Genomic DNA, 14,299 nt, shown 5'->3' with positions numbered 1-14,299 from the left:
GTGGATTGGTGTTGATACAGAGGGGTTCTTCTGCTGGTGGTATGTCAGGAACTGTTTGCGGTGGTGGTCTGTTAAGAATTTCTTCAAAATGTTCCCTCCATCTTTTCCTTTGCCCCTCATCACTTGTGATGGTTCTCCCATTCTTGTCCTTGACTGACTTACTCGGGTTGAAACTCTTAGGTTCTCTTAGGAAATCTGTTGGAAATCTGTTGAAACTCTTAGGAAATCTGTTGATTTCCTGACAAGGCCCGGGTAATCTCGTACACTCTCCTCATGTTGTTCTGCTTAGCTGCTCTTTCTGCCTCTTCTGTCAAGTTGTGTACAAATTGTCTTTTGTCCTGTCTTGCGCTCTTCTTCACTTCCCGGTTCGCCTCCCAATACTGTGATCTGAGGTCTGTCTTCTGCTGTTGGTCGCAGCATCTGTTGATTTTCTGTTTCAGTTCCCTCCTCTTCTCTATCTTCTCCCATGTTCCCTTCGTCATCCACTCCTTCTGCTCCCTCACTTTCTTCCCCAGAACTTTGGTGCACGCATCCTTCCAGGTCTTCTGTATCTCTGTCCAGTGGTTCTCTACTGACTCTTCGGCCAACTCTGCCAGCGCCTCAAACCTGTTCCTGACTTCACAGTTGAACTCTTCCGCTTTCTTTTTGTCTTTCACAAGCTGTACGTTGAACTTGTGGTATGCTCTTCCTGACGAGTCACAGAAGGATCTCAGCTTGGTCCTCAGTGTTGCCACCAGCAACTGATGGTCGGAGGCTGCGTCGGCGCCGTGCCTTACTCTGACGTCCAGCACACTTCGTCTCCACTTTAGGTCAATAGTGAAGTGATCAATCTGATTATCCGTCTTCCCATCAGGTGAAGTCCAAGTGGTCTTGTGGATCCTTCTGTGAGGGTAAATGGTACCACCTATTACTAAGTCGTTGAAAGAACAGAAGTCTATTAGCAAATCTCCGTTCTCGTTGCAGGTACCTACGCCATCTCTGCCCATGATAAGTTCTCTGTCTGTGTTGTCGTCACCCACCTTAGCGTTCAAGTCGCCCATGACGATCTTTATGTCTCTGCGCGGAGTCCGGTCTAAAAGGGACTGTAAAGAACTGTAGAAGTCTTCCTTCTCCTCTTCCTGCGCTGTGTTTGTAGGTGCATAGCACTGGATGATGGTGGTCTTCCTTCCCTTGGAGTTGAACCTGGCTGCCATAAGTCTTAATGAGACGGGTTCCCACGCCATCAGCGCTCTCGTAGCCTCTGGCGCCAACAGTAGTGCGACCCCTTGGGTGTGATCGTGTTCCATGTCTTCATGTCCGGAATAGATGATGGTTTCTCCTGCAGACAGTCTGGTCTGGCCGCGCCCATTCCATCAGGTCTCACATAGTCTGAGAAACTTGATGTTGTATCTTTCCATCTCTCTGGCCACCTGTGCTGATTTGCCGATCTCATAGAGGGTTCTGATGTTCCAGGTCCCTATCCTGGTCTTGGCCTTGGTCGTGATAAGACTTGTCGGCGAGCTGGTTTCCCGAAGGCTTTCACCAGCACGCGTCATGGGCCCCACTGAAGAGGAGTCTTCCCGTCCAGGCAGTTGTTGGGATGTAGTTGTTTTCGTTGCAGTTTCTGTAGCTTTTTTTTTTTTTTTTACGGGGTGGGGTTGCTAGCCCCACGCCCAACCCTCCTCCTTTTGCAGCCGGGCTTGGGACCGGCCTAGGCGGAGTTACTGTGATATTACAGTTCACTGTTTATTTTAAGACAACAGGACTCAAGTAATAGTGTTTATAGTTCTGCACCTTCTGTTACACTTTGTTTTAAATGTTTTTTAACTAAGTAATAAATCTTAGTGTACCAGTATATATTTAAATTTTTCTCACAACCTCATTTTCATCCACATAAAATTCAATATGTAGTCTAACCTGACTAAGGTCTATTGTGTTCAAGTTGAAGAATTTGATACAATGTACTGATTGTGCAAATGTTGTTCTGCAGAAATCTGCTGCTACGATAAAGAATAAAGAAAACAGACAAAATATATTGTTGAAAAATGAAAAAGAATCAATATCTTTCAGCACACAGAACTAGTGTGACAGCCTTAAAAACAGAGTATCAGAAATTAAACTAGTGTCTGATGTAGCACTTTAGTTAGTCTTTTCTCTTTCTGTCTTCAGTCTGCGTGGATGCAGTATTACAGAGAAACAGTGTCTCATCCTGACTTCAGCTCTGAAATCAAACCCATCACACCTGAGAGATCTGGACCTGAGTATAAATGAAATAAGAAACACAGGAGTGGATCACTTATGTGACGTACTGAAGGATTCACACTGTAAACTGGAGATATTGAGGTCAGTAACATTCACATACATCAATCATAATTCTTAAAATCACTTGTACAGTTTAAATCAAGACACTGAGTTCACAGTTTTGGTGAATTCCAACTGTAAGTGAGCATCCTTATGCCATTCTTACTCTGATAGTCCTTGAAATGGGACTTAAAGGGCATCAGGGCCTTTGCGTGTCATAATGAAGCTGTTTGGAAAACACTTGGTGAAGAAAAAGACAATATAATTTCCTCATTATCTTCACTTGGAATGTTACCATGACAACACAGTATGGCGTCCAGCAGCCCATTAACTTTTCTTACATTAATATTCTTACAATAATATGATTTTTGCAAATAAATATACATTTTGTAATGAAGCTTTTAAAATATGCTTTATGTGTGTGTGTGGGTGTTCTCTCTTCTCTCAAATTTATAAAAAAAAACTTGCTATCTCTTCTTTGGACACTGGTAATGTCACATTTACCTTACATATCTACTATTAAAAACATTTCTTACCTGTTAAGTTATTTAAACTTCATATGAAATTCAAGATGAAAATGTGTGTAATAGGCCTATATATCACAAACAAAACAAAACAACTTGAATTATTTTGATCATATGTTAACTCAAACTCTCCCGTCATTTGTCTTTAAAATGAATCAAGAGGGCTCGTCACTCTGGGTCACATAACCATAAAATATAAAACTGTAATGTAAAATTAAAAACTGACCATCACATGTGTAACGATCACCAGCTGGAGTGCCTCTGATAGTCACCAGAGGGCACTCCACACCAGACTGATCACATCACAAACTCAACTTTCCATCATGCCGCTTACCTGGGACTGATTGCACATACACCTGCAGCTCATCCACACTCATCTCATACACCTGCAGCTCATTCACATACACCCATATAAACCTCTGTCACTCTTCAGTTCACTGCAAAGTATTGCATTGCCCCGGCGTACAATCTCTGAGCGGTTTCCCTGTGTTTGCTGAACTGTTACTGACCTTGGATTGTTTATACTGACTTCTGATTCCTCTGCTGCCTGTCTCGACCCGGATTGTTCATTGGACTGTGATTCTTGCCGCCTGCCTCGACCCTTGCCTGTTATCTGTTTCTGCTTTGAGATTATCTCCATTGTTCTGACTGCCCCTGATTTACCCTGCCTGTTGATTATTCTAATAAAGCTGCAAATGGATCTTACTGCGTCCTCCACTTAGTTCTCAATCGGGCGGTCACCTTGGCTGAGACGGAAGAGACTGATTAGTGGGTCCATGGTGGGTCTCGGTTCTTTCTCGGCTGCTGGATCTGAAGTGGCGAAGTATTCTGTTACGAAGTGGAGGACGCAGTAAGATCCATTTGCAGCTTTATTAGAATTATTTTGAACATCCCTACAGATTGTGTCTCTTCTGCCATTGAAGGGCGCAAAAAATCAGTGTGGAATTTGTCCTTTATTTGTTATGAAGGTGCTATAACTTTGCAGAGTGTTAGATTTTCTTTTTCTCATTTCTCCAAATGTAGGTTAAGCTGCTGTAGAATGACAGATGAAGGTTGTTCTGCTGTGACTTCAGCTCTGAAATCAAACCCATCACACCTGAGAGAGCTGAACCTGAACAGGAATAAACTAGGAGACTCTGGAGTGAAAAACCTCAGTGATCTACTGATGAACCCACAGTGCAAACTGGAGGAACTACGGTTAGTAACATTACTGTACAGCAGTTACTGTGATATTATAGTTCTCTGTTTATTTTAAGACAACAGGACTCAAGTAATAGTGTTTATAGCTTGGCACCTTCTGTTACACTGTACTTTAAATTAGGGATGGGCATAATTAATCGACGATCGATAATTGATCGTTAAGAATTTCGTCGATCACGTTTATTTGTTATCGATTAATCTAATGCAGGTTGCGTTGCGTAGTGTGAGTCTTGAAGCAATGGAATTCATTTTAGCGCGGAGGTACCTGTGCATCCCGGCAACGTCAGTCCCCTCAGAGCGGGTGTTTTCGGCGGCTCGACTGGACAAGGTTGCGGTCGCGTCTGATCCCAGATCATGTCAACATGCTTATCTTTCTCAACAGAAATCATGGTGCAGAAGTTCTATGGGAACTTCATGCGTTTTCTCAGATCGGATAGCTATCTGATTTATCAAAACGATTCCATTTACACCTGGTCACATAAATGTGTTTTTGCAAAACGGATATAAATCCGATCTTGAATTCCCGCGCTATATGCATATTTAAATTGTTGCACGTCACCGAAAGCAACTGATATGAGCTGCATTTTATTGATCATCAGCGAACATTTCCAAATCAAAGACCGCAACAAGATGCGGCAACAGCTCTGGTAAGATCATTTCGGTTCTTTTCTTTTAATGAAGATGATTGTGTGTTGATGAATGACTTTCACTTTGATTTGCGATAGTTTGCACGTTGGCTTGATGAATAGATGCTCATCTGTGGTGATGCGTGTTGAAGCGCGTCATCATATCTGGCTATAACATGACATATAGCCTATAACACGCTCTCACACGTTTATTTCTTAGCATTTTTGGGATAAGTCAAATTGACATATGTGGTTTCAACAACCAGATGCATCTTGTCCAGTTTCGTCTGGAATGCGTCTCAGATCTCCTCCTGAAGTGGTTTGAGCGATCGGATTTAAATCCGTCTCGAATGCGTTTCGGAGGGCATTTACATTTGGTCTTTTCACGATCGGATAGCTATCCGATCACAGAAAACGGATGAAGTGGCCATGGGTCTCTGTTTAAGAACGCCGGCTCGCAGCTGCAGGTTCCGCTGTTTTAGAGCACCGCAGGGCATATCTTCAAGTCTACCGAACGTCCAGTTTCACTGCCACAAGTTGATCTTCTTGTAATAAATATCTCATCGACGACAAACAAACTGTATTTTTGTATTTTCATTGCATTTTTAATTTATAAAAAGTTAAAGAAATAATGAATTTCAATATAAAAATATTAATGATTAATCGATAGTCGATCGTTAATTCTCCCGACGATCGACTAAGAAAATGTTATCGAATGCCCATCCCTACTTTAAATGTCTTTTAACTAGTAATAAATCTTAGTACACTGCTATATATTTAATTTTTTCTAACAGCCTCATTTTTTTAAATCCACATAAATTAAATGTCATGTCAAATGACTAAGGTCTATTGTGTTAAATTTGAAGAATGTACTGATTGTGTAAATGTGGAAAATAAATCTGCTGCTACGATAAAGAGTAAAGAAAAGAGACATAAAAGAAATAGAAGAAAAATGAAAGAACATCTTCAATAAACAACATTTACATTTACATTTAGTCATTTAGCAGACGCTTTTATCCAAAGCGACTTACAAATTAGGACTAAATTAAGTGAGTCATCATGAAGAGGCAAAAACAACAACAACGCAAGAAGTGCTCAAGATACGAAGTTCAGGCATTATTCAGAGTAGCATAAGCCTGATAAGTGATGTTTCAAAGGGAAAGGAATTTTTTTTTTTAAGAGGTTAAGTGCTCATGGAAGAGATGGGTTTTCAGCTGTCTTTTGAATGTTGTCAGGGATTCTGCATTCCGGATGAGGGTGGGGAGTGCGTTCCACCAGCACGGAACTGTGAATGAGAATGTTCTGGAGAATGTTCTGGACATCTTCCAGAGTATGGGAATTAAAGTGCCTGATGTTGCACTTCAGTTTGGTGGTTCACATTGATCTGAGTCATTGTCTTTTCTTTTTTTTTGGTCTTCAGTCTGTGTGGATGCAGTATTACAGAGAAACAGTGTCTCATCCTGACTTCAGCTCTGAAATCAAACCCATCACACCTGAGAGAGCTGGACCTCAGTTGCAATAAAATAGAAAACACAGGAGTGAATCACTTATGTGACGTACTGAAGGATTCACACTGTAAACTGGAGAGATTCAGGTCAGTGTACAGGTCACATACAACAGTGGTTCTCAAACTACTCTTATGGACATAAACCACATTTTGGATATCATATTTTGTTTAATTTGAATGTTCCTGTAGTTCAGAATTACGTGCTTATGAGATCCACATCAGTTCTTTGACTCTTTCCTTTTGCAGATCTGTGGAATCTAATCACACACACACACACACACACACACACACACACACACACACACACACACACACACACACACACACACACACACACACACACACACACACAGGCGCCCCAATAGGGCAGGCAAGCCAGTCAATTGCCTGGGGCCCCGCATTTTAAGGGGGCCCCTGAGGGCTGATCATTCAAACAATCAGGAATGTTAATATAATTACCAGTCACCCCCAATTTTGGCAAGTGATGCATACATGACATACCCAAAATAAAAAGGTTGCTGCTCATAAGTCATTCTGAATAGACACATAACACACATATATTTAGAAAGCCAACCCTTGAGAGTTTATAGTTCAAGACTCAAAATTAACCAGACTGTTATTAATATTGAGATATATAAGCTCAAACATAAAAACAAAAGCAACAAATATTAAGAATATATTTATTAAATGTATAAAAATATTATTTGAATTTAGGATAGCAACTTATAACCACAACTAAAGTGTAGTCACAACTGTGGTCATGCCTCATTTCAAATCTGAGTATGCTATCTCGAAAATTAGGCTATGCATTTTATGAAGCCTATTGTGAGACCATGTCAGGGGAGGATTTCAGAGAATTTTTTTTAGAAGGCTACAAGTTTCTCATCAAATAGTTTATTGCCCTCTAAACACCCATTTACAGTCTCTGACTAATGTCTGGTGAGGAGAACTGGCCCATTCATGTTCTTTTCATTTAAATCGACCAACCTTTCACACCTTTGCCGACATGAAACTTAATCTTCATTATTCTTTTATCCTTATTCTTTTGTTTGAATTCAGCCATTACAGCCTTTCTTCTGGCATAATGATTGGCCATCGACAGCTATGTAAATCGTGAATACATGAATAATCCTTAAGTCTTGTTAGAAAACAAACAATACAAAACTATTATTGGAACTTTTAAATGCGAATTATTTTTAAAAAATGATTGTATGGAACAGAAAGCTCCTGCAGCAGGTTCATTAGCACAACAGGTAGCCTCATGCTACATGACACTATTTAATTTATTAATATTACACTTTTATTTAAAGCTCAATTTAAAACACCATCGAGTATTTGTATCATATTCCGGTCGCGGTTTAAAATTGTTTCAAGTCATAAAAAGATTTTGAAATATGTTATATTTAGCATTTTAGATGAAGCTATGGGCTATCATTACCTAGCATATGCATTCTGTAAACATTCTTTATTCATATGAAAACCCCAAATCGCACGAAAATCACCCACAAAACACAAATACTTCGTATCGTGCATTTATTAGCTACTTGTTTCAGGTGAAGAGATGTCACTTTCGCTTTATCACGGATGTCTAGAATGAGGAAGTGTAAACATACGCGTCATACAGAAGAGGTCACGTTGAATCACGTGAAGATGATTGACAGCTGGTACAGCGAATAATAAATGTCTGAGGTCAAATCTGACGCAAATCAGGAAGAGGAGAAACACATCTAGCTCTGTGCGCTGTTTGAGCTCTTCAGATCGCATAATTCAGTGGAAAATTAATAGAATTTTTATTCTGTATGACCAAAATATTTTACTAACATGTGATAATTAATAATTTTTCTCCAAATATGCGCACTATTGGACTAATAACCCTGGCGGATGCTGTTTATTATAGGTATTTGACCACAAATAAACCGGAGAAGACGAGAATGAATGTTTTGTGAGTGATAATTTCTATTCAAAATAACGATCGTTACAGATTAATTATTTTGCACTCCTGGCATAAATTAAGAAATTAATGTCACTGCAAACCACTTAAATCATAAACAGTGGTCAAATATCGAAGCTGGAGTCTTAAACCTTCCTTATGATGCTTAGTTTGTCCAGATCAAGTAAGATGATTTGACGAGTAATGAATTTTGATCAACAAAAATCCGGGATCACCAGTGATCCCTGCCGGGCAAGGGGTTAATATAAAGACGCAGCAACATCTCCGCATCCCCCAGTGGGGCCCCTCTCTCGTTACGCTGGTTATGTTTTAACCAAGCGGCAACATTCTGATCTGAAAAATGAAGCCTACCGGGAAGTGCGAAAAACTGCAATACATCGAAAATCCGCTAGGGCGAGGTCCCAAAAGGGAGCAAATGTCCATAGCCCCCATGTTAAAATGTCCGTTTTCACAGCATAAATTCATGTTTTTACAGGTTGGTCCCATGGACTTTTATTGTATTTTTCGATAGGTTCCGAGTGCCTGACAACCATGAGGGCTGTGAATTTTTTTCTAACTCGTTAGTTTAGATCGTATTTAGATATAAAATGTATGACAATAAGGGCGTGGTTAACTTTGATTGACAGCTGACAAGGCAGCGCCACAGAGAATGACAACATAAGAAGCGTAAGAAGATAATACTACATAAGAAGATAATACTACTGTTTCTGTATCATGAAATGTAGTTTTATGAGTTTTTCAGGCGAGAATGTAGTTGTTTAAAGCTCAAATCTGTGGTTTATTTATAAAGATTTATGAAAATTGTATCCAGTTGTGAGATCCAGTGATGACCGGGCGCTCGGCGCTCATGTACCCCACCTGGAACAGCCTTTCCTCGGCTAGCGTTCTGAGGTTTGCCGCTGATTCTGGCGTCTCTGTAGTGGTAAACATGAGATATAATTTGTCTTGTGTATATCTAACGGGCGATTTTTTTTTTTTTTTTTTTTTTGTCTCGTAAATCTATAATTTGTTTCCTGGGCAATCGTTTTGGCTGAGGGGAAGTTTCATAACTTTATAAGCTATTTAACTTTACCGTTGTATGGTTAGACTAGATCGAGCGCTGACTTTGTATGTTTGACTGAATTGTTTGCTTTATTTGTATAGCTTCTTGTAACTTTACCTTTTACTTATACTTTTATAATAGCTAATATTGATAAAACTGAAATTTAACAAAAAGAGACTGGGTTGAGTTTTGTCATTTTAAATTTTAATACAACGAATATGATCTTTAATGTTGTTTACTGCAACATCTGTTGTTTAGTACAAATGCACATATTGCCTGGACCATATTAAAATGTTTAATATTTTTATATTATATTTAAAACGAAAAGAGGCAGGTTTGTGTTTTATATTTTGTTTTTTTATAAATAGGCAAACGTTATGTGCAGTGAATATAATCAATACGCGTTGTCTGAACCACATTTGTGTGGCTATAATGTTTAAGATTTCTTTAAAAGAAAACGAAAAGAGTTAGTATGGTGTTTTATAACATATTTCGTTGCCTAAAATATACACAGAGATAACCGGAGTAGCAGAGCGAGCTGAGTGATGCGCGCTGCGTCAGAAGGTGGGCGGGGTTAGGATTTCCCAAGATTTTCCAAGATGGCGCCGCCCATACCCCCATAAACGGCTTCAAAACCATTCTTCAGAAAGTCTATGGGTGACGTCACAGACGCTTTGTCCATATTTTTTACAGTCTATGGTTTTAACCGTCTCGCCTCAGCAGCCTTTTTCAAACTGGAGCAGAGCTTACTCACGGTACACTCAAAAAAATGAAACGTTGACTTTAATTAACTTTTACTTGTCAACAGGTTCCACATAACTTAATTATGTAAGTTGAAAACAAATATTCAAGGTTATCTAACTTAATGGGGTTGTTTAGGGAGAAATAATATTTTTGACTTAAGCCAACTACAATCAATCAGTTTTGCTCAACAAGAGACATTTGAGTTTAACTAACTCAAGTCAGTTGTGTTATATGGACTAACAAAATTAGTTTTTACTAGTTAGGTTTAATTAATTAAAGTTCGTCAACAGGTTCCACACAAATTACTTAAGTAAACTCCACTTAACATTTGTTAGTTCCTTTATTCAACACAAGAGGTTAACAACAACTCTTTACTTTTTATCTTCTGTTTTACAAAAGAGAGAGAAAAAAAAGTCAAACATACCCATGAGTAGCAGGATTTAAAGTGGGTTATCTTTACCTTTAAAAAAAATAGGCAGGGCCGTCACAGCTGTCACCCAGAACAGTGGTGCGTGTCAATCTTTCAAGTGTTTTTGAAAAGCAGGTGCTCAATGTTAATTCACTCAGTTTAAGCATCACACTATGACAAAGAAACATGTCACCCAGAACAGAGTGCGTCACCAAAAAAAAAAAACGCCACACGCTGTTGGTTCACTCGTACAGTTTGTTTTTAAGCATCTGTACCTTGGTTGAGAGTCTGGTAGCATCCAGCTGTAGAAATATTTTCTGAAGCACCTCAAAAACACTTTTAAATTCCTCAGGATAACTTAGGTTCATTGCATATATGACACCCATTAAGAGCGCACATGCAGAAGCGATGTCTCCCAATTCGTGAAGCACTTCCACACCCTCAATTACTATTCCAACATCAGCTGGAGTGGTGGTGGCATCACCTCCCTCTACGATGTAGATGTCAAAGACCATTTGATCAAGGTCCCTCTGGACAGCACAGCCATCTGAATCCTTTCCACACACAAAAAAGGACAACAATGAAATCACCAGCCAATTACATATTTCCAAAGAGCTCATTTGCATTGCAGTTTTCTCCGTTAATGTTTTAAAATAGTGCTTGATTACTAACTTTTGGTCCAAACTGATTCCTTATATTCACTGGCCACTTTATTAAAGGTGGGGTATGTGATTTTCTTTTTTGACCATTTTTTCAAAATCACTTGAAATCCTATTCCTAACCCACTTACAGCCACTGAGTTAGAAGCACTGAAATGAAAATTAAAAAATTTAATCATCTGTGGAACGGGCAGGACTCGAAAAACTCCAGCCAATCATTTCCAAGGCCACAGAATCATTGGACAGTCAGTGCGTCAATCAAATGGTCGTACCATACCCCCCTCCCCCCATGCCCCTCTTCGAATGGGTGGAGTCAAGGAAAAAAGGTATGACCTTTTGAGTTGTGCATTTTCAAAATCTGCCGGCTGTTTTTCAAATCACATACCCCACCTTTAAAGGAGAACTTGGTAACTTTTTTAACTTAATAAAACTGTCTAGAAATCATTTGGATGGTTAAACAACCTGTTCTGGTGATATTGGTGACTTTCCCCGCTCCCCCCAGCATTCCCAGGCGGAAAACCAACCTTGCAACTTGGCCACTACCGTCCCGGCAAGATAGAAATTGGAAGTCTCGTGAGAAGCGAGAACTAGAACTAGAACGAGAACGAGCGCGAAACACAAATTGCTTTACGGCAATTCGACATAAACACACACGCATGTATGATGCATTACCAGATTACCCACCTCGGTAGACATAGCTCCACGCGATACAGTTGGCTTGCTCCGATCAAAACAAATGCACATGAGCAGCGGTAGAGAAGGGGAGGAGGCCGCCGCAAGTGAGTTTTTTACGACTGTGTTGTGAAATATACGCCCCACCACAGCTGTAGGGGGAGCTCGTGGGGAAAACATGCGACAACTAAAGGGAAAATCAGCGAAGAAGTGACTAGAGTTCGCTAGAGTTACCGAGTTCTCCTTTAAGTACACCTGTATGATCTGATGCCATCTAATATAGCAGCTCAGCCATAAATTCTACTTTTATAAGATTATAATTTTTATATTTTTAAGATTAAATGCTCAGAAAGCTGATTTGTCTAGACCAAAATTGCCATTCCTACAAGCCACATCCCACAATGTTTAATGGATATTTTTATATTCTTAAAAGCCCTAGGATACTGTTACTGCTGCGGAAATTTTTATTACCTACCAGATACTCTTTGAAAAGACTGCTCGGATCTTCATTTAAATAGATACAAAGTGCCCTGAGGAGGCACTCCCTCTTCTTTTCAACAGTTTCATTCTAAATAGAAAAAAAGCAGCATCAACATACATAATATACAAACTTATTACACTTCTATAATTATGTGAAATGGGTGAAACTTTAACTATAAAAGTAGGCACATGTACAATAACCATTTACTTATACAAACATTATCAATGATTATGAAATTAGTCAATTTACCTGTGCAGTCGGAGCAAAGGTGAGGTTAATTTTCTTTCCTTTAGATCCACCCGTCTTCTTCAGCATCTTTTTGGAGCTGATCAGCGTAGTGGTCAAGTTGTGCAAAAAACGTTGTGACGAGGGGAACAGTGGTAATCCGCATAAATTCTGCTTCCACCTTTAAATAATGTCCACAAACAACCTGTTATTTGTGTATACTAAAATTTTAGTGAAAGGACCATATGTTACTGTATTCTATATGTCTTTCACACTGTCATTTAATGCATTATATAACATTGATTATGGATGTTTTAAGAAGCAGTTTATACCTCAGGCACAGTGAACTGTCCTGGCCATCTGGTCTTGACCTCTGCAATCATGGGGTTGTCTCTGACTACCTCCTGTCTCCTATACGCAAAGGTATTGGCCATCTTCTCCTTGATAACTGCATTGCTGTGTTTTTTTTTACTTCGGACAACAGTGAGACTCTTTGGCCTTCAAGGCTGACCTGGGTCTCTCCATCAGGATGGGGGGGGCAGAAATTTACTTCTGCCTTTATGGGTTTTTTAATCTTATAGCCCGGCTGGAACTTATCTGCAGGTTTGTTCTTGAGGGAATTAATGCACACACACCACCAAATAGACAAAACAGTGATTTCAGTTTTTTTTTAAACTTCACTTGAAAACTTTAGAAAGGTTTTACAAATAACATACCATATGAATTAAAATAATAATTATTTAAAAAATGTATATAATCTGTTAAAAACAAATGATCAATTACTACTGATAATTAAAATTAAACGGGATACAAACAGAAACAAGCTACTCAGAACTTACAAATGAAATGGTCACGCAAGAAACAGTATTTACATTAGTATATGTTGCAGATCTTACCTGTTGTGAGTAAAGCACCTTGGCAGGAACAGAAAACACACCTTTCATTAAGGACCTGAAAAATGGCAAAGGATAAAAACAAACAAAACAAATTGATAAAGACTTTGTGAAATTGAATTAATCTGAACTGAAAACTGCAAACAAATAAAATAATCACACTTTTGAATTTTCATTGAAAGTATCACAACCACTGTTATTACATGGCTTGGTTGAATTCTAATGTTACACAAATAAAAAAGATTGATACTGGTGGAAAAACAAATATCCTCCTACCTTTACCAGCCGTTGAAAGGATAAGACGTCCCTCTGTCAAAACCAATCGAAGAAAAACTTCACAGGGAGTCACTAAAGTGTGCTGAGCTTTGCCCACGTGTAGTCTGATGCGTCTTGCTCTTCTTCTTCTTTGGGGTTTCATGCCCGTTTGGGTCGCACTATACTGCCACCCTTAGGGTGTAAGAATTGTGTACTTAACATACATGGATTGTGTTTAGACAACGCGTTAGGATTTTGTACAGTTAAGTTGAGACATAATTACGTGGACCTTAATAGAAAAATACATTTAAAGTCAACAAACACAATTATTATAAGTAAACTGAATGTAAATATATTATGTAAAGCGCACAACCTTCCTAGTTCATTTTTTTGAGTGTAGGTAGAAAATGCATGATTTGATTTGTTAAACATGAAAAGGACTTATCCGTCTGGCATGGTGGCTCGCTCTAACGTTAACATAGATAAATGTTCGCTATTATTAGGTGCATATCCAAGTGTTTTTGCGGAGTGTGGAGCGCGCACTGCATGACGGAGGCGCCAACGTGATTACTTGCATTTTCCTATCAACAGGGGAAACAACTTAAAATACTCCATCATTTCTGGCCATACAGAAAAGAATAATGCATCAATCGCAACTACTTTTATTTGTGTAAGCTCACAATAACAAGAAAACGTTGTGCTTTTGTAAAATAAAACAATCAGGGAGCGCTTTCATAATCTCAGTGAACTGGTCTCAAAAATAAACAGAAACACAGCATAGGCTATACTAGCCTCACATACATGAGAAATATATCTATATAAAGCTTGATA

General features: G+C 39.0%; 2 protein-coding genes across 3 annotated transcripts in view; one reads left to right on the top strand and one right to left on the bottom strand.

The window, feature by feature from the left end:
* LOC311085177 (NACHT, LRR and PYD domains-containing protein 3-like) overlaps positions 1-14,299 on the top strand; it is a gene marked incomplete at its 5' end in the record, with an annotated part of 131,402 nt that overhangs the window by 92,690 nt on the left and 24,413 nt on the right. The window contains 3 exon segments of the mRNA XM_084117611.1: positions 2,149-2,322; positions 3,828-4,001; positions 6,051-6,224. Coding sequence (XP_083973737.1) covers positions 2,149-2,322; positions 3,828-4,001; positions 6,051-6,224 — 522 coding nt within the window.
* On the bottom strand, positions 9,607-13,864 carry LOC311085694 (uncharacterized protein). Of its 2 annotated transcripts, XM_084118279.1 has the most exons (6): positions 13,490-13,864; positions 13,217-13,271; positions 12,653-12,930; positions 12,345-12,501; positions 12,090-12,182; positions 9,607-10,837 (listed from the first exon to the last, which is right to left on the bottom strand). In XM_084118279.1, exons 4-6 carry the CDS (start codon positions 12,408-12,410, stop codon positions 10,526-10,528), a joined length of 471 nt encoding a protein of 156 aa, XP_083974405.1. In that variant the 5' UTR covers positions 12,411-12,501; positions 12,653-12,930; positions 13,217-13,271; positions 13,490-13,864; the 3' UTR covers positions 9,607-10,525. The 2 variants fall into 2 exon arrangements, with proteins under 2 accessions (XP_083974405.1, XP_083974406.1); XM_084118280.1 differs by lacking the exons at positions 12,653-12,930; positions 13,217-13,271 and having other exon boundaries at positions 9,608-10,837.

The sequence above is a fragment of the Abramis brama genome (genome assembly GCF_963993115.1).
Source record: "Abramis brama genome assembly, chromosome: 6".
NCBI classification, from domain to species: Eukaryota; Metazoa; Chordata; class Actinopteri; order Cypriniformes; family Leuciscidae; genus Abramis; species Abramis brama.
The sequence above is the reverse complement of the archived record's forward strand: the minus strand, read 5'-3'. Positions and strand labels throughout refer to the sequence as shown.

What these genes read in the sequence shown, in the direction of transcription:
- LOC311085694 (XM_084118279.1), bottom strand. Translation starts at nt 12,410, where the DNA reads ATGCTGAAGAAGACGGGTGGATCTAAAGGAAAGAAAATTAACCTCACC. An exon ending in CCTTTGCTCCGACTGCACAG is followed by an intron (nt 12,183 to 12,344) that starts GTAAATTGACTA and finishes TTTTCTATTTAG; the next exon opens with AATGAAACTGTTGAAAAGAA. An exon ending in GTCTTTTCAAAGAGTATCTG is followed by an intron (nt 10,838 to 12,089) that starts GTAGGTAATAAA and finishes GTGTGTGGAAAG; the next exon opens with GATTCAGATGGCTGTGCTGT.